This window comes from Megalobrama amblycephala, linkage group LG15, assembly GCF_018812025.1.
Source record: "Megalobrama amblycephala isolate DHTTF-2021 linkage group LG15, ASM1881202v1, whole genome shotgun sequence".
NCBI classification, from domain to species: domain Eukaryota; kingdom Metazoa; phylum Chordata; class Actinopteri; order Cypriniformes; family Xenocyprididae; genus Megalobrama; species Megalobrama amblycephala.
Window position 1 is genome coordinate 11396149 of NC_063058.1, and position 25816 is coordinate 11421964.

A 25816-nucleotide genomic window follows, 5' to 3' on the forward strand; every position below is an offset into this window, starting at 1 on the left:
TGACTCTAGCTGATCAGCTGCTGTTTTCCCATAAACAAAGCTCATTGTATATGAATTACAGTATGGCTTTATAGGAAAGTGTTTTGTTTGGGATGCCACTCTTTGTTTAAAATCACTATTAATATGATCTTCAAACAAACAAATTTAACTCTGATTGTTTCTACAAGGAAAACTACAAGTCGAAATGTACTGTTTGACTCACGCTGGCTTCATGTTTTTCAGAGAAACCCTTAGGACCCGTCGGAGATGGCCTGGTGTTATGGCAGTTTGGAAGAAGGACGTTCGCATTGGTTAGTAGAGTTGCTGAAGAAAAACAAAGTACATGAACAAATCTTACATTATGTAAAAATTCATAAACTCATACTGGCATTCATGTTTAGAAATGTTAAGTGTGTTCAAGTCATTACAAATGTTTTAAAGTGTTCAGTGAATATAAATTAATTTTTATGTGTTGTTCCTGTAGAGAAATGTTTGCAAAATATACAATATAATTGTTCATTGATGATACAGTAACTTATCTGTTTTATCCTATATATATATATATATATATATATATATATATATATATATATATATATACACAAACCAAAATTTATTCAGACACCTTGAACATTTCATTCATTAATACAGTTTATTCACTATAGTTTAAAAAAATGGTAATAAAATATGACAAGATCTCAGAGTTAAACTGTCAGAAAAAATAATGTTAATTATTAATGTTAATTATATAATGGTTATATATAATAATATTATATATATTAATTATATAATAATATAATGTTAATTAATTATGTCAGATAACACTTACGCAAAACATGGTCAGGTCAAAGTGTCTGAATAATTTTTGGTTTCAAATTTTTATCAATTTTACTGGTAGTCCACTGCACCCACTAGTAAAATATAACAAAAATATGTCTGAATGTCTGAATCATTTTTGGTTTGAATATATGTAAAGTCACACACAGTTTCTCCCAATCTCATGTTAATCTTGAGTACATATAGAGTAACAATGCATCCTTCATATCTCCAAAAAGTCTTTAGTTTTGTCATATTTATGAAAGATAGATACGCTAAACCGAGTCTTTTCCGAAAAAAGCCGAGCTCCTGGAGGCGAGTCTGCTGTGGGCGGAGCTAAAGAGTCACGGGCGCGTGCAGCTTTTGCGTAGAGATTGTCTGCTAGCTGCGACATCATTATAAATAAAAAGGGAACAAAAACGTTTGTGTTGTTTACGTTATATGCACTTGCGCACCGATTGCCAACAAAACACAGACATCGGATGCAGCTTTACTCACCACCTGTGATCTGCAAATCCAGTGCTGAACTGGGACTTGTTTACAAAGCATTCATCAGCAAAATCCCGGGAACAAACAAACATACATGCACAACTCTGTTGTTGCCCCAGAAAAACAAACTTCATCCTCTGTTCCCTTGGCGCTGGGTTCTTTGGAAAGCTGAAAAAGGTAATCTTTCCCTCACAACCAAAACCACACTCCTTTGTTTACAGGAGCTGCGTCTCATTTCAGAGGCTTCGTCCTCCGGAGGTCGTGTTTGAAGGTTGCATACGTCATCAAGGATGTCATATTTAAGAAAAGTAACCGTAATAAAATTGACTGATATTCATTGTGAGGTGTAAAATACTGTAATTTCTTTCCTATGTTGCAATCTAATGGTTATTTTTCTTAAATGAGACCGATGATGTATGCATCCTTCAAAGGGTGCAGACCCTGAATTGGGACACAGCCATTGTTGAAAAATCTCTTGGCTTCCGTATCCCTCATGAAACGCATTGATGGGTGTGCTCTTGCTCTGGGTAATGTGTGCACACTTATCAGGGAGAACTGCCTATACAAGGAATTCCGCTCTGTTTTGACATCATACAGGACACACTCGAAAAAAACTCTCTGAATCCCGGTCCGAAACCGGAAGTAGTGTATTTAGCACAGAAATACTCAGTCATACGTCCAACTCGTGTTTTGAAACTTTGACCATGTTTAGCATGAGAATGCAACACTTTAACAGTGTAAATAAGTCAGAATGCATGAAATAGCATTACACCCCCCCTTTAATGTATGAAGATTAAAGAAATTATTTAATTTTATTTGATTGATTTAAAAAAACAAACAAAAAAAAAAAACAATATTATTATTGAGAATAATGGAAATTACAAAAAAACTAAAATGTAAAATGTATTAGACTAATGAAATTTTGGGAGAAAATGTGCTTAATTGTCACAAAAATATAGTCCTGATACAAAAAAAAAAAAAAAAAAAAAAAAAAAAAAAAAAAAAATATATATATATATATATATATATATATATTATAAATAATCCTAACACTTTTTTTTCCTAAAATAATATATATATATTTTTTTTTTCTCTGAAATATGATGCTTTCTCTTGGGCAGTTACTTCTCTATTATCAGTAACCTAGTCACATGATCAACCGTAGACACCACAAACAACCTGATAATTACAGTGTTTAGCAGTTCGGATTCTGTGGAACAAAAGAACGGTTCTCTTAGTCCATAATTAATTCCCGAATTTAATATGCTTATTGTTAGCCACAGAATCCAACTACGCCACATTTGAGATGAGGTCTTCTGCTCTTCTTAGGTCTTGTTGCCTAGAAACCTTGATGACACCCCCTTGTGTGATTGTTGCTGCTGCTCTTGGTTTCACTTGCACTCAAACAAACCAAACTCATTTGAATCCTCAGAAATAGTTAATTAGTGCTTTAAAAAGATGGAACAGTTTGTATTCTCTTCCTGTGACATCACTCATTGCTCCTTTATTCTCTCGTGTGCTGGTCCACAGAGATAAAGCAGATGCTTTACTGCTATAGGGATGCTGACGTGAAGTGCACTACGCGTTTATGTGCGACTGTGTGTGTGATTATGGGTAGGAAAAGGTAAATGGATCTGCCAGTGACGCAAGGTTTTGCCTTGACCTTCCACAGAAGATCGTTTCTTGCCCTTGGGCGGCAGAGGCAGTTGTTTATCTTTATAAAAACATGATCTGGCAGTCTGGATGGAGATCACTTACTTGCTAGTGCTCATAACTGCGGGGACATGAGCGTGAGACCTGCAGGTATTTTCCTTTTGTTTTTCACTTTTGTGTTGAGCTTAGCTGTTGTAATACGCTGATGCTGAAAGTGGAAGGTTGGGAAGCCAGTGTTGTAAGAATGTTGCGCGCGTTTTCATCAGTGTGTGAGTGATCAAGTACACAAACAGGAAGAATACACACGCCTCCATGTATTAGTCACCGAGGTCATTGAAACATTTTGTGTATGCTTGTTTGGTGTACTGTAACACACTTGTACTGTAATTTCCATAATTGTTGAAATTTTGTCAGGAACCCCTTATGCAAAGTCAAGAGGGGGAACCTTTATCCTCAACTCTTACAAATGAATTAAAACTATAACATTTTTGTGACTTTAGACCATGCATGTTAGCTTTATGCTAGCTTTTGCACTAGTCATAAAAAGAAACTTTTGGCAGATGTATGTTTAACCCTTTGGTGCTGTTCGCATGTCGGTCAAAAATGACAGATTTTTTTTTTATTTCAATTAAATGATTGTACTATATTTTAGTTTGCTAATTTACATTTATGCAGTAGTTTTTTGAGCATGGACCTGAAAATGAAATTTCCAACATAAACTGTCATAAATCTTGAATGCTTTGCAGCACAGACTTAAATTTGGTTTCTTTCTAAAGACGACACTTGGCAGACTATTGCTGAAGTGAAAAAACTTTAAAAAAGTGAACTTGAGAAAAGTTATAAACATTTATTTTTATGAAAAATGCACAAAAATTCAATTTTTACATGAAATATATATTTTCCAAAACACTAAAACTCTAAAACTGTGAGGAAAAAAAAGCCATAAAAAAGTTGTGTTCTAAATTTGAGGTTGATATCTCAAAATATGTGCTTTCAGTAAGATTTTGTTTGAGCGCTGTACCAAAAGTTTCTAATAGATCAAATTCGTCTCCCATTCATTTCCAATCCAGTCATTTTCGATAAAAATTTAGTAAAAAAAAAAAAAAAAAAAAAAAAAAGGGTGTTAAGGTACAGGTTCTTCCAGGAAAATGGACCAAAAATATCGATGACTCATCATGCACTCAGGGGCGGATCCAAATTTGTAGCATAGTACAGGCATAGCCAGATTATTCTAACTGTTTACAAGTTGGCAACACAGTTTCACAGTCAAAAAAGAAACAGGTAAAAATGAACAAATACAAAATACAAGAGGTGCAACAACAATAGACATGCCGCAAGTGTTTGTTGATAGATTAGGGCAGAGGTTCTCAAACTTTTGGTCACACCCTCCTTTAAGTCCACCTGTAGTCAATAATTTTAACCCTTAAAACTCATATTTGATCACCTAAATTACACATTTAAATGTTTTTTTTCCCCTATGAAAATAATTTATTCATGCCTTAAAGAAGCTTGAATGTAACTCAACACCCTTGATTCATTTAATATACGCAGACTCATGAATATGCAAATTAGTATTTTATGTATCGCTTGACTACGCTATCACACAGCTAATAATGAGTTGCTAATGTTACACAAACCATGTTCCCGTTCGCCATCTCAGCTGCCTTCTAAAAACCAACTTCCTTAAAAACACTTTGAACAACTTATAAAGTCAGTTGAGAAAGGCGTATAGTTCATCATAACATTGTAATCTACGTCATATACATAATTCACCAGCTGTAAAAACAATATCAAAAATCTGATTTTTTACTACAGGGGGACTTTAAAAAATCTGGCAATGAAAACGTCTGCAATAGTTTACATGGAACCCTAGTTTACTTACATTACACTTACATTTATCCAACATTTTATCACAATTCGTTACATTTGTATAGCATTTTACTTAAGCACTTTACATCTCAATCTCAACCACCACCAGTGTGTAGCATCCACCTGGATGATGCGGCGACAGCCATATTGAGCCAGAACACCCACATATATGGATAATATATGGATGATTAGGTGGTCATGATTATGGGCAAATATGGCCAGGATGCCGGGGTTAAACCCCTACTCTTTGTCAAAGGACATCCTGGGATTTTTTAATGAACACAGAGAATTAGGACCTCAGTTTAACGTCTCATCCAAAGGATGACACTTTTTTGACAGTATAGTGTCCCCATCACTATATTGGGGCGTTAGGACCCACACAAACCACAGGGTGAGCCTCACTAACAATTCTTCCAGCAGCAACCTAGGGTTTCCAGAGGGTCTCCCATTCAGGTACTGACCAGGCTCAACCCTGCTTAGCTTCAGTCAGCAACCAGTCTTGGGCTACAGGGTGATAGCTGCTAGCTATCAGTATGTGTTTCCTTGGGAAGCAAACCCGGTGGCATTGCTAGCAACATCCACAGTTGAGCTAGCAAGCCAAATCACGAGAATGACACAGCTAACGGTACCTGTGAGGATAAACTTTAGGTCTTTATCTATAAGTCTTTAGAAACCCATCAATGTATTTGTGTATTACCAACCCAAAAAACAATTTGCTGATTTGTAGAACTTATCGGCCCATTTCCAGTTCAATTAGGGCGTTTAAGTAGCTTTTAGAAAAAAACATTACTGGTGTGCATCTTGAGACAAAAAATGGCACTGACATATTTTAAGATCTGCCAGTACAAGTTACTTTCAGTTAAAACAGCTCAAACATGCATTTTAGTCTGGGACTAGCTTAAGCCTTGTCTGTGAAACCGAGGGATAATGTGAACTTTTCCACAGATTTCAAGAATCTGCACAAAACCAAAGCAAAGAAGGTTCTCTTTTTTTACCAACTGAACAATTGAAGCATCTTTAGTTATTAGAGTATAGGTAAGTTGTATGACTTTTTGCAATAGGCATCATTTGTGTGCTGGGGGCAAATTTGTACAGAGAGTGTAAGCTCATCTGGTGTATCTCTCACGCTCATCTCATTTGGGTGTGGAAACTGTTCAATTATTAATGATGATGGTTGTAGCACCTGAGCTAAATGAGGAAATGATTCTCATGTTTCACAAAGCTGTAGCAGGCAATGAACCAATTCATGTTAATGCAGAAATGATTTACCGGGCTATTCTGGTAAAGCATTAAGGGTTTTTTTTGAGAACGTTATTTCCAAATTTGTCAAACAAAAAGAAATGCAGAAGTTATTTTCTTGAAGTTGTGTAAAAGGATTCTGTGGTTTTTTCTGCTAGTCTGATTCTGAGTAAAATTAAACCAAACTAGATTTTTTCCCATGTAAAACTTTTTGCTACAATGCTTGGGTTCTGTGGGTGTGACGTGTTGTTTTTAGGGTGTTCTGAGTGCACTGTAAACCCTAACGCTCAAAATAATTAATTGGTTTGAGTAGGACAGAATTGAAAAAACAAAGGACAAGATGTTAGAAGTTATTGCTGGGAATGGTAGACAATCAACTGGTGGGGATTCTCTGAGTTATGTGGGAGGTAAATCTTGATCAGGGTACCCTTTCGGCTCAATTTGGCACTGGACACACCATCAGTAGTGTCCCTTTGCATCATTGTGTTTTTTGACCTTATACCCTCCACAAGGGTGGCCCACTACATGACGATCAGTCCTCAGCTTGTGTCCTGTGCTCCCGAAATTCAAAGAAGTCTGCAGCTAGCTGAAAGGTTGACAGGTTGTGTTCTTGAGTGATTGAGTGGAACTTAAATTAAACAAATAAGTTCAGTCAAATTAACTTTTGTGGGTATTTAGCACTTTCTTTTTCTTTCAAGTTGACAGAACTGATATATTTTAAGTAAACTGAACTGTTTCATTGTTTTGAGTTTTATGAACTTATTTCTTTTAATTTAGGTAAAATTAAGTTTAACTGAAACTGGGCTGCTTTGCCCATAGCACTCAAAAGACATGTAAATGCTAAAATTAAGTGTTATATAATATTTTTTGTGCAAGATTATGTTAAGTGGGAGATTTAGTAGCGATTAATGTTTTGTTATGCCAATTTAGAAAAGTTTCTGTTAATGTGGGTTTTTGGAGAGTTACCATTATGAAGTGGCGCATGCGGCTTGATTTGAGAGCAAGTATGTTAAATGCTTTATATTGCTGTACTCATTCAGCAAGTGCTATACCATACTATTGTTAACATGTTAGCAAGCAAGCAAGTTAACATTGTCTGAATTAGCTTGTTATAACTAGCTAAGTTTACACTAATAAAAATGTTTACATTGAGGTTACACGATAATTTTAAGTTAAATGTATGAATTTGTGTACTCAAATATGTTAAGAATAATAAATGTGTACAAAACAAGTTCTGCTTTCTTAAAAAACAAGACAAAACTTGTTTTTTAAGAAAGCAAAACAAGTTCTACTTTCTTAAATGTTGAATTTCTTAACTTAAAATTTTGAGGCAACTGATTACCTCAAAAATTTTGAGTTTTGCCAACTTAATTTGGGTTTACAGGGTGGTTGCTAGGTGGTCGCTTAATGCTCCATCCCAAGATTTTAGATATTTAGGTCTCTAGTTGTGGCTCTGGTCCCTTTTTTAATGTAATAGGAATTTTCCCCTTGTCTTATAGTCCACCAGGCAAAAGTCGTCAGTTTGATAATTATTCACGTCAGAAGCGCAAACAGTGTGGGATTTAGAGACTCACTGATTTGGTAAGTCTTGCAAACGGTTCCTGTTCAGCACGTCTGGCTGTGAATGTGACATTTAGCGGTATTTGAGGAAGTCTGGAGTGACTAGTGCAATTCAACTCCAGCCAGCTTGTTTGGGCCATGATATTATGTGACCCTCAGCAAAATATAAACTGGACTCCAGCCCAGATCCCCAAATTTCTATCGATTTGGATAGATTATGTTACATGGCACCATGATGATACAGTAACACAGAGAACATTGTAAATACTCCTGCGGTACAACAGTAGGTCCAACATCTTCAGAGAGTCCAGCTATTGAGTCACAGACTATAAACATATGAGATACTATAAAAGATTGACATTGAGGATGGATTATGTTGTGCTGCAAGTGTCCATGTTATTGCAAGGAAAACAAATCCAATTCTTTTCTTAAATGTAATGGGGAAAAAATAAGTTTATTGATAGCCTCCCTATGTGACAGCTTAATTTAGCTTCGCTTTTTAGCCTATTGCTTATTCTGGTGTTTTGGGAATTTTTTTTCTAGTAGTTTATTGCTAGAAAATTCTGGAAATCGCATATTGTTTTTCAAATTGGGGCAGTTGTGGCCTAATGGTTAGAGAGTCGGACTGTTTCTTTGCACACTCTTCATATCACGGTCCTGCAAAGATGACTGAAAATTTACTCGCAATTTCTGCAAAACATAAGGGCAATTGCGTTTTAGACCAATCATATATTGGTGGCTGAGTGCAACCTGGACGCATCAGTGAATGGTGAGATATTTTGCTAAATAAAATGCCAGAAGAATAGCATGAGAACTTTATTATATCTGCTCCATCTGCATCATCTCAGTGAGTGTTTGTGAAGTTTACACATGTGCAATGAGGTGAATTTTCAGTGTGGATGTGAATCTTTTGGAAATGCTTGAAAACGCTAGTGTGGACGTTTTGAAGCATTTTGAAATGAAAAGGATTCAGATGTATCCGGATAAATGTAGACGTAGCCTACATTTTCTCTCCTGTTGTTTCTCATGAGGGAAAGACCCCATTAATCTCATATGTTTTGCCTCTAGAGTTTCAGAAGTCTTAGGTTTGGCAAGGTTAAGTCTATAGAGTCCACATGAACTCAAACAAGTTCCCCCAAAACCACATTTTCTGAGCTACTGTGTGCTATATGTAGGACTGGTGTGGTATGACATTATATCCTGTATAATGGTAGAAATGTGTCAACTTGAGGTTTTGATGTACCACATATACTTACTTGGCATGCAGTGGGCAGGACTTCTTTTAACTTATTTATATTTGAGAGAGATGATGAAACATGGAGGAATGTAAAAATACAGAGCAAGACGTGTCCCAAACAAGTCAAGAGGAGGAAAAACTTGTAGCAGAGTTTGGTTGTTTACAATTGCTGCAGTGTTTGTGTCCAGTCACAGGTGGACATATCAGCTGTTTTTAACATGGAATTTAGAGACTGAATCTGAAATAGCATTTTATGACGTGTTTACTGGCATGGGTGGGGGGCACCTGTCACTCATATGAGATCAACCAATGGCAAACCACAACCATCCAATCAAGTCCCGCCCTATTTTTGTTGTTGTTTAAAGGGTTAGTTCTCCCAAAAATGAAAATAATGTCATTTATTACTCACCCTCATGTCGGTCTACATCTGTAATGGGGCGTTCACACCAAATGTGACTTGCGCGAATAAATCATTCTATTCGCGTATAGTTGGATGCTTTTTTAAAAAAAAAATTCATTAATCGCTTCTTTCGCGCGTGAAATTCACTTAACAACAGACGCAGGGTCAGGGTCATCAGAGGGTCTTCTGCCAGGCTGCTCCAGTCTCGTTTCTGCACACTTCCTCTGAATAAACACATCAACTCGTCAGCGGGTGTTACGTTAGCTGGTGTATAAAGCACACGACAAGGAGAAATATATCTAAACAAGTCTTTTTCTAGATTATCCACAGGAGAATACAAGAGAGTACAGGAACAGGCAGGAACATACACCAAACTACACATGAACGATACCGGACAACACATGACAGGAAACACAGGGCTTATATACAAGGGATAACAAAGTAGTGATTAGACACAGCTGAATGTGATGATTGGAGTGCTCAGTAACCATGGTGATTAACTAGTGGCGGGAAATGGAACAACACAAGTCCAAAACAAGTCCAAAACAGAGTGCACATGTAACATATCACCCCCTCCCAGAAAGGCGCGTCCTCGCGCCGTGGAGAGAGGAAGATGAAGAAGAAATGATGTAGATGATGTAGGAGGCGGTTCGGGAGGCGGACGGCTATCCAGGAGGAGGTGAAGTGTAGGAGTCCAGGGTGGTGCAGAAATCCAGGGAGGTGCAGGTGGCGGTGAAGTCCAGGTAGTAGCTTTGAGCAGAGGAGTCCAGATGTTGCTCCAGGCCACAGCCAGGACGGAGACCCATGGCGGCATTGCTGGAGGGAGGAGCCGAGGTGTTGCATAGCTCCAAACAACCTTGGGGAGGCGTGGAAGCAGCGCAGCCGATGTAGAGGGGTCCTTTGGCGAAGACAGAGAGCCGAAGGAGCAGAGTGATGCCGATGACCTCTGAGTCCGCGACGAAGTCCTCGCGACGGCCCCCCGAGGCAGCAGCAGGGTACCGGAGGGCTGAGGTGGAGCTGGAACGACTGAGGGCTGAGGCGGAGTCTGAGGGAAGGTGGAGCCCAACGGAGCCATAGGGGTGGAGGGTCGGAGAAACTCGAACGACCCGTAAGTCTGTGGCGAAGTGATGGCGTAGTCTGACCCAGGCGCAGAGTCGCAGGACCGAGGGAGTCCAGTGGAGCCGAACACTCGATGGTCACTGCTGTAGACGAGGGTGGCAGGAGCAGAGGCGGAGGAGTCAGGACGATGAGTCGAGGTGTAACGACGTGACCTGAGGCCGGGGGCGGAGCCGCAGGATCCTCATCGCCTGAAGCTGGCTCACAGAAGGGGCCCAGGTGTAGCCATGCCACTGAGAGGAGGCTGGTGTAGAGCTGAGGGCGTGATGTGAGACAGCGAGGGCTGGGTAGCAGGCAAGGTTGTGGTCTGGAGAACAGGCAGAATAGCAGAGGAAGAGAGGTAGACAAAGTCATTACCAGGAATTTGGAGAGGAGGTGGGAGAGGGAGGCTGGGTGGGACCAGTTCATCAAGAATGGAGTAGACAGTCTCAGGATTTTCCAGGGATAGGAACTCCTCTCCAAATTCAAAATGGTCCATAGTGCTTGCCTGGAACTCACTCTCAGTGGCGGGAGTGTGGGCGGGGCTCCCTTCCAACCCCTCGTCTTCCACACTGTCTCCCTCGGCGATGGTAACGGCACACTCACGCACCTGGTCAGACACGCTGGGCTCCGTCTCCGCGGCGATGTTACACTCAGTCGTTCCGCTAGTCGCTGGCTCCTGCATCGCGGTGGAGGCGGGCTCTCTGTCTTCGGAAGGTTCGCGCTGTCCTTCCACGCCATCTGATGGTTCCTGGCTGGGCACTGGAGTGGGAGTGGGAGTGGGACTGACGTCGTTGTTGCCGAAATCCACGGTCATTGACAATCCACATGACGCCAGTACCCACTCCACGTATTCAGCGAAGCTCCCTCGAGGCCCTTCCCCAGACAGCTGCGCCTTGGTGGCGGTGTTCAGGCCGGCAAACAGAAAGTTGCAAAGGCTGCTGTCCGGGAAATGTGTCGATGGTACTAGAAACAAAAAGTCGTTCAAATGTTCCTCGAGGGAGCGGTCCTTCTGCTCAAGGCAGATTAACAGAAATGCGGGTGTGTACATATTGACGGGAACGAGAAGTGAAACACGAAAAAACAAACACTGAAACGGAAAGCAACAAACACTAAACACGCCGGAAACTGTCTAACTGTTTTTAGGTCCGGTATTCTGTTACGTTAGCTGGTGTATAAAGCACACGACGAGGAGAAATATATCTAAACAAGTCTTTTACTAGAATATCCACAGCAGAATACAAGAGAGTACAGGAACAGGCAGGAACATACACCAAACTACACATGAACGATACCGGACAACACATGACAGGAAACACAGGGCTTATATACAAGGGATAACAAGGTAGTGATTAGACACAGCTGAATGTGATGATTGGAGTGCTCAGTAACCATGGTGATTAACTAGTGGCGGGAAATGGAACAACACAAGTCCAAAACAAGTCCAAAACAGAGTGCACATGTAACAGCGGGAAAGTAGTTATAAAATATGCCGAATAAGCTCAATTTTCTGGCTTTAGCTAGCTTGTAGTCTCAATATGTATATATAGCTCAAATTGAGTAAAGAGCGTTTTTTACAACTTACCAGACCTCCTTGCTCACTTTCTTCCAAGCAAGATCCTTTTTATTCCTGTTTCTATAAAAGTACAAAGATGTATCGTACAGTGACAATGATTTTGTCCTCCATTGTTGTTTCGGATTTCTGCCTCCGCTTGCTACGTCGTAATCATGTCACGAATATTCGCCAAAGTTCAGATTTTTCCACTTGCGTGATTCGCGCGAAACGCCCAAAATGCTCAATTTGCACCGCGTCATTCGTGCCGCAGGATGTCTATTCGTGTCTTTGCATTGACTTAGCTTGTAAATCACTCGCTTCATTCATGTCTGGTGTGAACGCACCATAAGACCTTTGTTCATCTTTGTAACACAAATTAAGATATTTTTGAAGATATTTTTGATCCGATGGCTCAGTGAGGCTTCTATTGCCAGCAATGTCACCAAACCTATTATAAAACGACGAGAATACTTTTTGTGTGCCAAAAAAAAACAAAATAACGACTTTTCAACAATATCTAGTGATGGCCGATTTCAAAACACTGCTTCATGAAGCTTCGAAGCTTTACGAATCTTTTGTTTCGAATCAGTTGTTCGGGTCACATATCAAACTGCCAAACTGCTAAAATCCCGTGACTTTTGTGCTCCAAACAACTGATTCAAAACAAAAGATTCGTAAAGCTTCAAAGCTTCGTGAAGCAGTGTTTTGAAATTGGCCATCACTAGATATTGTGGAATAAGGCGTTATTTAGTTTTTTTGCCGCACAAAAAGTATTCTCTTCGCTTTATAACATTAAGATAGAACCACTGTACTCACATGAACTGTTTTAAACTGTTTTTGAGTACCTTTATGGATCTCGAGAGGTTCGGTGACATTGCTGGCAAAAGAAGCCTCACTGAGCCATCAGAAATATCTTAATTTGTGTTCCGAAGATGAACGAAGGTCTTTTGGGTGTGGAACGACATGAGGGTGAGTAATTAATGACAGAATTTTCATTTTTTTGGTGAACTAACCCTTTAAGAAACCGTTACACTCAGATATACATTACAATAGAGAAGAAAAGACTATCACAACTTCCACTTCATGCTGACTTTAATGATATTTCTCAACAGTGTTGTTCATGATTAGCAAAAAATTAAAGAGCAACTTCAGAGCAATAAAATATTCCTTTGGGTCTTGCAAAGGCGAGTACTGTGTTTATAATGCTAGACGCCTCTCTAACTCCTCTAGTAAATGATTAGGAGTAGTTTTATGCTAATAAGCATAAACCCTGCAGGTGATGAAATTCCACAGGCGGGACTGAGGAAAACATGTCTCAATCTCACACACTCACAGACAAGTGTAGGCAACGTCTGCTTCATTCCGTGAAATAGCTGCCCAACCGAAAGCAGACACCTCAGACTATGCAGTACTTCATGGTTTGAATGTCTTGTTAATGACCCTGTAATTTGATTTGCACTGAAGTTAGGGTTCAATCTAATGCCTGAACTTTTGTTTGTGCCGCTCGAAGAATGACATTGCAAACAGGCAATGGCGCTGCGATGGCTATGGATGTTAGTACCATGGAGAGGAGGTTGGAACCCACGCTCGAAATCACCCGGAGAAGGTAGAGCTTCAAGGACTTGTGGGATTGGGTGGGCGAGATTATAAACGGGGGGAAATATCCTGGAAGAAAACTTTTTCCAGGAGATGTTTGATTTCTAAGGATCAATGATAGGTTCTCACTTACTCTCTTTCTATTTTTACGTCCCCCATTTGCTGAGAGATATTCACTGATGATCTCATAGACATCGCTGTTAGTGGCTTTTGAAAATATTGAGCCCATTTACGGCTCCTCACTCACTTACAGAAACTAAGTAAGAGGAGATAATGGGAAGTATGTTTTTAGTGGACAAACTGTACTGACATTGAGATACACATAAGGATTTTTGGCTGTTAGTGTATGTTGTTTTGAAAGTTCACATCTGTTGTAGCTTTCTATGGAAATGTACTTGATGGTGCCTCAGGTGTTTCTTTCCAATAGTTTACTAATCTAAACTTCTGTTCAACTCTAGAGGAGGAACGTCATGTTCGAGCCAACGATCGGGACTACAATGAGAGGTTCAGTTATGCTGTAAGTCTGTAAATGTCTTTTATTGGTGACACTTTACAATAAGGTCCCATTAGTTAACATTAGTTAATGCATTAACTAACAATGTGCAATACATTTGTCACAGTATTTATTCATCTTTGTTAATGTTTATGTTAAAGTTTGTCACACCTGTGCTGTGGTTTTGTTTCAAGTTTATGTTTTTATGTATTTTATTTTGTAATTCTCACCATCATGTTTCCTGTTTTTCCTGTGCTTCCCTAGTCTCATGTGTCATGTTCTGATTGGTTCCCTAGTCTCATGTGTCATGTTCTGATTGGTTCCCTAGTCTATGTGTCACATTCTCATTGGTTCATTGTTTTATTGTTCACAGGTGTTTCTTGTTAGTGATTAGTCTTTAGGCTTGTTCATGCGGTTCCGCAAAGATTGGCTGCTGCCTGACAAAAGCAATGCATTCTGGTTAGAAAATTTGTCCGACTTTGATTGGTGCTGTAGCCACCTTACGATCACATGTGCCATCAAAGTACCGACTTGACAAAATAGTGTTTTTCTCTGAGGCATGGTAAAGCATGGTACTCTCGGAAAATCAAGAAAATTAGATTTAAACAATAAGACTAAACGTGTTGAGCTATATAACAATATTTCATTTTCTGTCTATAAATATATCAAAACAGTTGTTCCCTTGTCTAATAAAACATGTAAATATTAAAGCGTCTTTGGGGTTTCCATGGTTTCTACAAAAAAAAACCGGAAACCGAGGGTAACGTGGGTATGATGTCATTGATAGGCGACTCCTGGACACGTCCCAGATCCTTGGTTAAAATCGCGATTTTCTCATGATTTACAAATATTTGGAAACATGTGGGATATTGTAAGTACTCAAGTGAACAAAATATATAACACCAGGGTAGTGTTTTTGGATATTTTACTGCAAAAATCTTACATATTGTGCCTTTAAGTAATTAAGACTGTGGCTGCGTCCGAAAACTGTAAAATGCTGCCTTCTGAGGACACATTTCAAGGTACGAAGGCATCAAGGCACGTCCGAATCCAATGTTAGCTTCACTTCCTGTCTCATGAGATGCCTTCCTCCGAGTGATTTTTAAAGGCAGCATAGATGAATCCTTAGCTGCCTTTGATGTCCCACAATCCTTTGCTTTCCATTCTGTGACAGTTGAGCTAGAAAAATACAGATGGCGTCCGAAAGTTGCGTTTGCTGCTCAGTTTGTGTATAAATGTACGATTTTGACCAACATATTTCAATTTTGATATCATTTCTATCAAGAAATTACTATTGTAGTAATTAATTATTTGTTTAGTTCTCACCAAAGCTCGCGCTATATTGCTGTAGATCTTTAAACTGTTACACTGCCTCAGAAGTCTGTCCGAAATCAGTTTCATGAGGTACCTTCATGCACAAACACTGCCGTACAAGTCATTCTCTTATAAGGCAGTGAGGCAGCAAGACAGCTACCTAGGATTTTGGACGCAGACTGTATCTCTCTTCAAATCTCCCTCTTGCTCAATCTCTCTCCTCCCCCACCATGAGTGGACACGCCCCCTACTGCTGATTGACTACAAGTGTGTGGTACTGCTTGGTCCAATCCACTTTCAACAGCATTTCTAAGAAATCGCTTACTGTACATTTAAAGGGTTAGTTCACCCAAAAATGAAAATTATGTCATTAATGACTCACCCTCATGTCGTTCCAAACCCGTAAGACCTTCGTTCATCTTCGGAACACAGTTTAAGATATTTTAGATTTAGTCTGAGAGCTTTCTGTCCCTCCATTGAAAATGTATGTACGGTATACTGTCCATGTCCAGAAAGGTAATAAAAACATCATCAAAGTAGTCCATGTGACATCAGTGGGTTAGTTAGAATTTTTTGAAGCATCGAAAATACATTTTGGTCCAAAAATAACAAAAACTAAGACTTTATTCAGCATTGTATTCTCTTCCGGAATCCTTTCCATTGAATTGATTCCATTGAATTGATTCCACTGAATCCTTTCATCTGTCGGCGTTGGTAATAAATTTTTATGTCGCCGTGGTTGTTTTTGGCAATTAGGACATCCGCGACATGCACACTTATGCACCATTTTAAAAAATATAGCAATACCAAAATACAAACAATGTAGAATAGCTTGAATACAGCGTGCGTCTCCCTCAGACTGTATACATCAGCAGCGTCACTGCGGAGTCGTGAACCACACTCCGGAGCAGAAGGGGGCGGTAATGCACCAATAAGCTGGATGCCAACTGCCGTAAAACAGGAAAGAAGAAGAAGCGGAGTTGTGAACGCGGATTGACAACAGACCCGGAAGAGAATACAATGCTGAATAAAGTCGTAGTTTTTGTTATTTTTGGACCAAAATGTATTTTCGATGCTTCAAAATGTTGCGGATGTCCTAATCGCCAAAAACAACCACGGCGACGTAAAAGTGCATTACCAACGCCGACAGATGAAAGGATTCAATGGAATCAATTCAATGGAATCAATTCAATGGAAAGGATTCCGGAAGAGAAGACAATGCTGAATAAAGTCGTAGTTTTTGTTATTTTTGGACCAAAATATATTTATGATGCTTCAAAAAATTCGAACTAACCCACTGATGTCACATGGACTACTTTGATGATGTTTTTATTACCTTTCTGGACATGGACAGTCTACCGTACATACATTTTCAATGGAGGGACAGAAAGCTCTCGGACTAAATCTAAAATTTCTTAAACTGTGTTCCGAAGATGAACGGAGGTCTTACGGGTTTGGAACGACATGAGGGTGAGTCATTAATGACATAATTTTCATTTTTGGGTGAACTAACCCTTTAACTGATATTAATGAATGCTTTACAAGTTAGTTCATTGTTAGTTCACGTTAACTTATGTAGTTAACTAATGGAAACTTATTGTAAATTGTTGCCTTTTTATTGTAATTTGTGTTATGAACATGGTTACTTGAAAAAGAAGCGATTTACTACTTCTATTCATCAGAGAATCATGAAAAAATGGTTTCCATGATTTTTTATTAAGCAGTGTTAAAAACAATCAATGTTGAAAACAGTTCAGCAAATCAGCATAGATTTCTGAAGGATCATGTGACACTGAAGACTGGAATAATGATGCTGAAAATCCAGCTTTTTATTTTAAATTGTAATAATGTTTCACAAAATTACTGTTTTACTGTATTTTGGATCAATTAAGTGTTGTCTTGGTGAGCTTAAGAGACTAATGTTCAAAAACGTTACCACCCCAAAACTTTGAACAGTAGTGCATCTTTAAAGCACTTAGGTCAACTTCTGTTGTTTTAAAATTGAAAGAAACTTTTCTTGTATTCTAACTGTCAGTTAGAATTAAAATTCAAAGTTTGAATGATTTACTTTTCTATGATTCTTTCCCAGGACAATCGCATCAAGACAGCAAAATACAACGTTTTCACCTTCCTGCCCATTAACTTGTTCGAGCAGTTTCAACGTTTTGCGAACGCCTACTTCCTAGTACTGCTGATACTGCAGGTTTGCCAGCCTTTTAAGGTCACTTATGAAAATACTGAAGATAAATCTGGAGTCTCATTTATAAAATTCATGTACATGCCCAGATTTGATCCTGGATTTCAATGGATTTGATACTACATTACAATGAAAGTTTGTTATACGTACAGCAACTGAAAATGTCATTCCAACCTGTATGACTGTATGAAAATTACTTTTTGGCCATAAAATGAAAGTCAGTGTGGACCATTGTTGGTTTGGGACTCATTGACTTTCACTGTATGGACAAAAACCAAGTCCAAAATGTCTTCTTTTGTGTTCTGCAGATAAAAGAAAGTCATACATTTGAGAATTTCCATTTTGGGGTGAACTATTTCTTTAATGCTTTACAACACTAATACTCTGTTTTATGTTGCAGTTAATTCCAGAAATCTCGTCTCTTTCGTGGTTCACCACCATTGTGCCTTTGGTGTTGGTGTTGGCTATCACAGCTGTCAAAGATGCTACTGATGACTATGTGAGAAGAATCTATTCCAGTCCTGTTTATCTTTACGACTGTGAATACTGCAATTACAAAGGCAGTCTGCTGTCTGTGGGCTGCCTAAAATAAGCTAAACTGATGTTTGCTGTGATTGATCTGTTTTGGATTTTAGTTCCGCCATAAAAGTGATCAACAAGTCAACACCCGGCAGTCTCAGGTACTCATCAAAGGAAAGTAAGTGCATTTATGCCACATATCAGCTTTTTCTGCTGTAAATATTGCTGTTGAGATACAATTATTGAACTGTAAATGCTTTAAGAGATGTTTAGGATATGAATAACGATTTGTTGCAGAACAAACACATAAAAATGTCTCTCCTTCAGATTGCAGAATGAAAAGTGGATGAATGTAAGAGTGGGTGATATCATCAAACTTGAGAACAACCAGTTTGTTGCTGTAAGTTTCAATTTTTTGCTAACATACTATAGCCAAACAAGCTAACTTTAAAACAGCAAATATAATAAATATAGCGGATATGACAATCACATCATGTGTGTTGTACTAATCATGATCCAAAGAGTCAAACAACATCAGACATATTATTTTATGCCAATTGGTTCAAAGCTTATAAGCAGATTTAATCCTAATTTATAAACTCTAATTGTCAAAAACTGTTCTGATACTGATTGATTTCAATAAGTGAAAACATTGTAAAGATCCAGACTCGCTTCCATGTTTTTAGAGTCAAATTCATTAGTTTCTTTCTTTTTCCGTTGGAATGAAATAATTATCGAAATAATTACATTTATTTATAATTATAAAAACTGGTCTGAAGATCTTGAGTCAGTTTTTGGCTAATGCAATAAGCCAATATATTGCTTTCATGTTATGACCTGTAACTGAGAAATGGCCAATATTAAAATGTTTACAAACCCGATTCCAAAAAAGTTGGGACACTGTGCAAATTGTGAATAAAAAAGGAATGCAATAATTTACAAATCTCATGAACTTATATTTTATTCACAATAGAATATAGATAACATATCAAATGTTGAAAGTGAGACATTTTGAAATGTCATGCCAAATATTGGCTCATTTTGGATTTCATGAGAGCTACACATTCCAAAAAAGTTGGGACAGGTAGCAATAAGAGGCTGTAAAATTTAAATGTACATATAAGGAACAGCTGGAGGAACAATTTGCAACTTACTAGGTCAATTGGCCACATGATTGGGTATAAAGAGAGCCTCTCAGAGTGGCAGTGTCTCTCAGAAGTCAAGATGGGCAGAGGATCACCAATTCCCCCAATGCTGCGGCAAAAAATAGTGGAGCAATATCAGAAAGGAGTTTCTCAGAGAAAAATTGCAAAGAGTTTGAAGTTATCATCATCTACAGTGCATAATATCATCCAAAGATTCAGAGAATCTGGAACAATCTCTGTGCGTAAGGGTCAAGGCCGGAAAACCATACTGGATGCCCGTGATCTTCGGGCCCTTAGACGGCACTGCATCACATACAGGAATGCTACTGTAATGGAAATCACAACATGGGCTCAGGAATACTTCCAGAAAACATTGTCGGTGAACACAATCCACTGTGCCATTCGCCGTTGCTGGCTAAAACTCTATAGGTCAAAAAAGAAGCCATAATTAAACATGATCCAGAAGCGAAGGCGTTTTCTCTGGGCCAAGGCTCATTTAAAATGGACTGTGGCAAAGTGGAAAACTGTTCTGTGGTCAGGCGAATCAAAATTTGAAGTTCTTTTTGGAAAACTGGGACACCATGTCATCTGGACTAAAGAGGACAAGGACAACCCAAGTTGTTATCAGCGCTCAGTTCAGAAGCCTGCATCTCTGATGGTATGGGGTTGCATGAGTGCGTGTGGCATGGGCAGCTTACACATCTGGAAAGGCACCATCAATGCTGAAAGGTATATCCAAGTTCTAGAACAACATATGCTCCCATCCAGACATCGTCTCTTTCAGGGAAGACCTTGCATTTTCCAACATGACAATGCCAGACTACATACTGCATCAATTACAACATCATGGCTGCGTAGAAGAAGGATCCGGGTACTGAAATGGCCAGCCTGCAGTCCAGATCTTTCACCCATAGAAAACATTTTGCGCATCATAAAGAGGAAGATGCAACAAAGAAGACCTAAGACAGTTGAGCAACTAGAAGCCTGTATTAGACAAGAATGGGACAACATTCCTATTCCTAAACTTGAGCAACTTGTCTCCTCAGTCCCCAGACATTTGCAGACTGAAAAAAAGAGGGGATGCCACACAGTGGTAAACATGGCCTTTTCCCAACTTTTTTGAGATGTGTTGATGCCATGAAATTTAAAATCAACTTATTTTTCCCTTAAAATGATACATTTTCTCAGTTTAAACATTTGATATGTCATCTATGTTGTATTCTGAATAAAATATTGAAATTTGAAACTTCCACATCATTGCATTCTGTTTTTATTCACAATATGTACAGTGTCCCAACTTTTTTGGAATCGGGTTTGTACTATTTATATTATTTTGTCTATATAAATAAAATTAAAACACAATATGTAAAAATAAAACTCACAAAAAATATATATATATATATATATATATATATATATATATATATATATATATATATATATATATATATATATATATATATAGCTGGATGATGAGCTCCTAAAATGCCCTGATCTTTAATGGGGAGTGTTGCTCAACTCATCTCTACAGGATCCCCCACAGGCGCTCAAGAGTGTTAAGATTGAGTGCAATACATGTCCACAGAAGGTTTTTCACCTTGGGAGAATGCATATCCTCATTGCCATGTTGAAAAAATGCTGTTAGATCCAAAATGATTGATTTGGTCTCATGAGACCAGAGTATTGATTCCCAGAATCTATATTTTGTAAATATGGGCTTTGGAAATGGCTAACTGACTTTATTGTGCTTTGGCTACAGTAAGTAGCTCCAGTGAGAACAACAACCATGCATGTCATTTCTGCAGGCTGCATCTTACTCTGTGAGATAAACAGTCACTCTTTTCATAGCTTTTGTTGGCTCTGAGACACTCGCTTAGTATTTCTCCAGCTCTTTGTTTAGCAAAAAAATCCCTCATCACTAAATGAAAGCTTAAATTGAAGGCCTTATTATTTCAGGGGCCTTGTCACAAGTCCATTGTTTTTGAATTTCTGTGTTACTTTTGCTATATTTTCACACTTAAAACAATGATTTGGTAATCCTCTTGTACCATCGCGTCTTATATTCGTGTCGCGTCTGGTGTGGACAGACACATTTTTTTCGTATCGCTTCTGGTTAGGACACGGTGTTAGACGTTTGTTGAGGCCCCTGGTTAAAAGTTCAAAAGTTATTTGCAGAAATGTAATTGAAAATTTGTACCATTGGTGGCGTTAGAGGGTTTCAGAGGCAGATCTCAAAATTGCCATCAGGAATGTTCAGACCTTCCCCAGTCATTGCACCAAATTTCACAACTTTTTACCCTATGTTTCTATTGGCTGCCATAGAAAGCGAGCCAGGAGCGGAATAAAAACCCTAACCAACCATGGCACCGAAATATAACGGACTATACACATCAAACTGACAGAAAAAAGATTTTGATGATCCCAGCATGTCTGGCATTATCTGCAGACTTCAGTAGATGATAGCACCATATTGTAAAGAGTGGACTCATCCGGCACATGATTTATGAGTTTTGCACACTCTCTCTTCTGTCTACAGGCTGACCTTCTCCTCCTCTCTAGCAGTGAGCCCTATGGACTGTGCTATATCGAGACTGCAGAGCTAGATGGGTGAGAGGTTTTCTGTGAAATGTATGGTGGCACTAATATACCCTTTAAACATGTTCAACATCCAGCACAAGCATCTCAAATTCGATTTTGTGACTGTATAGCACAAATGAACATGAGCTTCTTTCATTCTATCGACTCTTTCCAACAGAGAAACCAACCTGAAGGTGCGCCAAGCCTTGACTGTAACCTCAGACCTCGGGGACGATGTTGCGAAGCTTGCTGACTTTAATGGTAAAGCTTTTATTCAGACACACGATTAGTGCACCATCAACAGAAATGAACTTGAGTCAACACGGGTAAACATTGACACTTATTGCATCCGTCACATTGATTGGATTGATCTCTGTGGCTTTCTTTTGCAGGGCCTTTGGTATGCTCACATATATCTTTCGAAGCTCTCAAGGAGTGTTTGTAACAAGATTTGTAGTGTTTTCGCTTGGATTCCATTAAAGTTAAACTAGAGTGTAGCCAATGGAAAACATAATATTTTTCAGTAGTTGCTGTAGCACTATTGCTAATGCTTCTAATTAGGATTAGAGATTTGAACACACTCATTCCATATAGTTTGTAATACAAACATGAACGATAGTTCACATTATATGGCTTTAAAGGGTCTGTTCACCCAAAAAATTAAAATTCTGTCATTAATCACTCACCCTCATGTCGTTCCACACCTGTAAGACCTTTGTTCATCTTCAGAACACAAATTAAGACATTTTTGATAAAATCTGAGAGTTTTCTGGCTCATCCATAGACAGCAATTTAATCACCACTGTCAAGGTCTAGAAAGGTACTAAAGACATTGTTAAAATAGTCTACGTGACTGCAGTGGTTTAACGTTAATGTTATGAAGTGACAAGAATACTTTTTGTGTGGAAAAACAAAACAAAAATAACGACTTTTAAAGGTACAAAAAGTACTCTCAGAAGTATTCACAAAAAGTATTCTCGTCGTTATCTTTCGATGACATCCACTATGGTTTCGGACACCACTACAAATGTCTGTCCCCTCAAATAGTGTCCTATTTAAGGGTATGAGGGGCGATTTCGGACACAGCCACAGACTAAATGAGTTAATTAACAAGGGGCAGGTGGACACAATAGGTTGCAATGGTAACTAAGGTGCACACACACTAGGAAACTATTAGGGCTGGGACGATACGCCTATCTCCTGATTCGATACTATCAAGATACTTGGGTGCCGATTCGATATGTATTGCGATTTTTAAATTAGTTTTGTTTTTTTTCCGTAAGTAGAATAGGGTAGGTGTAGGACATTCAGCGTAAGCGTTTTGAAGAATGCAGAAACGGGAAGTAATGCGGAAGCTCAAGGCGATATTTTGTGTTTATAAAGCATAAACAGTTGTATTTTTTTTCTTAAATGACCGATCGTTTTGCTAGATAAGACCCTTATTCCTCGTCTGGTATTGTTTAAAGCCTTTTGAAGCTGCACTAAAACTACAATTTGGACCTTCAACCTGTTGGTAGCCGTTGAAGTCCACTATATGGAGAAAAATCCTGTAATGTTTTCCTCAAAAACCATAAATTCTTTTCGACTGACGAAAGAAAGACATGAACATCTTGGATGACATGGGGTTGAGTAAATTATCAGGAAAAGTTTATTTAAAAGTGGAGATCCTTTAAGAGTGACGCCAAATTAATTTCCGCATCTCGCCAGAAGATGGCGCCGCAGCTGAATCATTTATCCATTCATTCATTTTAAAAGGGGTCATGAACTGTGTTGTTTTATTGTTTTATAATGTTTCCTGGGGTGCACTTATAATGTTAGTATTCTTTTTACATCCAAAATTGTCAAAATTTATAAATAAAAGGCGTTTTTTCCTTCCCTGATTTTAACCCTCTGATTTGAACGCTCTGTTTTAAGGGGCGTGTCTGCTGTGAGACTTCAGTGTAAACGCCCACTGCTGTGATTGGCTGACATCTTTAAATTTAAAAATAGCCAATTATTACTCTCTCTTTTAGCATGTTTTTACTATTACAGCTCTAAGGTTAACTAATTGTGAAAAGTGTTGCATTACATTTAGATCGTGGCATGAAAGGTTGCAGAGATGAACACTGTAGCCGATCACAGACATGTTGAGCGTATGAAAGCAGTGATCTCGTCATTGCAACTCAATTTCTGTACACTAACAAATGCTTTCATCTTCACTAACAGTGCAAACGCGATATAACTAAAAGATTCGTTGAATAAAATGGGAGTTTTGCGCGTCGACTTGCGCTGTTTGATTGACAGCTTCAGCTCCAACAATTGCAAAGGGGGCTTTCTTTGATCGCTTTCTTTATATAATTTAATCACCGTTAAATAACAGATTATTTTCATCCTACTAAGAGAAACAACGCAAGTTGACGTTTAGTCACTGGTTTGATTTACTGACACACAGACAAAGATCATCTGACTGTACATGAATCATTAACAGATCAGGCATTAGAATTAACACAGTTACTGACATGTTGTTGCATTACTGTCGAGTTCAGGCACTGCACAATATTGTAATCCTCAACGGCATGTTTATTGCTTGGTAACTCGATCCGGTTTAGCACCACGTAGGCCTATGTTACTTAGGCTACCTATTCTATTGCACGTCATGCGCAAATCAGTGGGCGGGGCTAAACAGGTAGCGATGAAGTAGGCGTTGATCTTGTTCTGTAGAGGCGATGCTTGCTGCCCTTTGACGTCATAGATCCCCACTTTGTAAATCCTGTCGTTCACTGGGTCTGGTGTCAATTAAAGCTTTTATTGGACTAAACAAGGAAGTTTTCAGCTCTAAATCTTACAGGATATTCTTAAAGTATGATGACCTCTTATGTGTCAAAAGCTCAAGGAAAATTTGATTTCTCAGTTCATCACCCCTTTAAAAACTGCTGGTCCAATGTGGGTACAGCGTAATATAATATAATAATGTAATATAATGTAATATTATAATATAATACAGGTATACATTCATTTTTAATTGATTATTAAATTGTTTAATTAAGGTTTATACATGCTAGTTTCTATGACAGAGTTCAAGATAAATGTTTTATTATTTTTTTCATATTATACATATATATATATATATATATATATATATATATATATTTTATTTTTATTATTTTTTTTTTTTCAGCTTTGTTTTAACACAAATGATTTTAGACAACACTGTCTAAAAATGTAGTTATATTGCTGTTGTTGTTTTTTTTGTAATATTTTTAAAATATAGAAGAGTTGCTATGCTAAGTGGTTCTTTTTGCTAAAACAACGGTGACCTTTCACACATGGATAATCTGCAGCGTGTCATTATCTGCTAGCTGGTTTCGCATCGGTCTTTGGATTGGTACACAATAAGTGAAAATGTCAAATAATAAATGCGAGATACGACAAAAAGTCGAAATTATTGATAAACCAAAAATAGCCAAACAATACTTGCTTCTGAATGAACACCAGCTTCATCTTCCTGTTACATGTTGTCTTTGAACGTGTCTCCCAGGGGAAGTCATCTGCGAGCCTCCCAACAACAAACTGGACAAGTTCACGGGGACACTATTCTGGAAAGATAACAAGTACCCACTGGACAACGAGAAAATGCTCTTGAGAGGCTGTGTGCTCCGTAACACTGAGTGGTGTTTTGGATTGGTTATCTTCGCCGGTACATTTCTCTTCAATATTCCTCCATTAATTGTCCTAGCCGGATGGCATTTTCATGGACGATTGATTAGCTATCTTGAGTAGATGTTCCTCAGAGACATATTGACTGCCTCGTTCTTCTGCCTCATCTGTAATTAATGTTATTAGCTATGCTTAGCTCCTAACGCACACCGTGATCTGTCCTAAGATGAACTGGGTTTTCTTCTTCCCCGTCAGGACTCCAAACCAAGCTCATGCAAAACTGTGGGAGGACGACGTTCAAAAGGACCAGCATCGATAAACTGATGAACACCTTAGTGCTGTGGGTGAGTGTGTGTGCAGCATGCTGGGAATGATCGACATGTGGCATCTCACTTACTCATACCGCCAGCCTTTCAAAAGGGCAGTTCAATTTGTTATTGTAAAACG

The 25816-nt window shown here is 38.5% G+C and overlaps 1 protein-coding gene across 3 annotated transcripts in view; it reads left to right on the forward strand.

Moving 5' to 3' along the window:
• atp8b4 (ATPase phospholipid transporting 8B4) overlaps nt 1–25816 on the forward strand; it is a 47898-nt gene that overhangs the window by 1702 nt on the left and 20380 nt on the right. Inside the window, exons 2-12 of one of the 3 annotated variants that reach the window (XM_048158375.1) lie at nt 223–290; nt 13403–13498; nt 13947–14005; nt 17385–17498; nt 17893–17991; nt 18128–18189; nt 18339–18411; nt 21693–21763; nt 21912–21994; nt 25251–25409; nt 25625–25713. In XM_048158375.1, coding sequence (XP_048014332.1) covers nt 13423–13498; nt 13947–14005; nt 17385–17498; nt 17893–17991; nt 18128–18189; nt 18339–18411; nt 21693–21763; nt 21912–21994; nt 25251–25409; nt 25625–25713 — 885 coding nt within the window. In that variant the 5' untranslated portion in view covers nt 223–290; nt 13403–13422. Of the gene's footprint in view, nt 1–222; nt 291–2321; nt 3088–13402; nt 13499–13946; nt 14006–17384; nt 17499–17892; nt 17992–18127; nt 18190–18338; nt 18412–21692; nt 21764–21911; nt 21995–25250; nt 25410–25624; nt 25714–25816 lie in introns of those variants that run through there. The other 2 variants (XM_048158374.1, XM_048158376.1) reach the window with 2 other exon arrangements.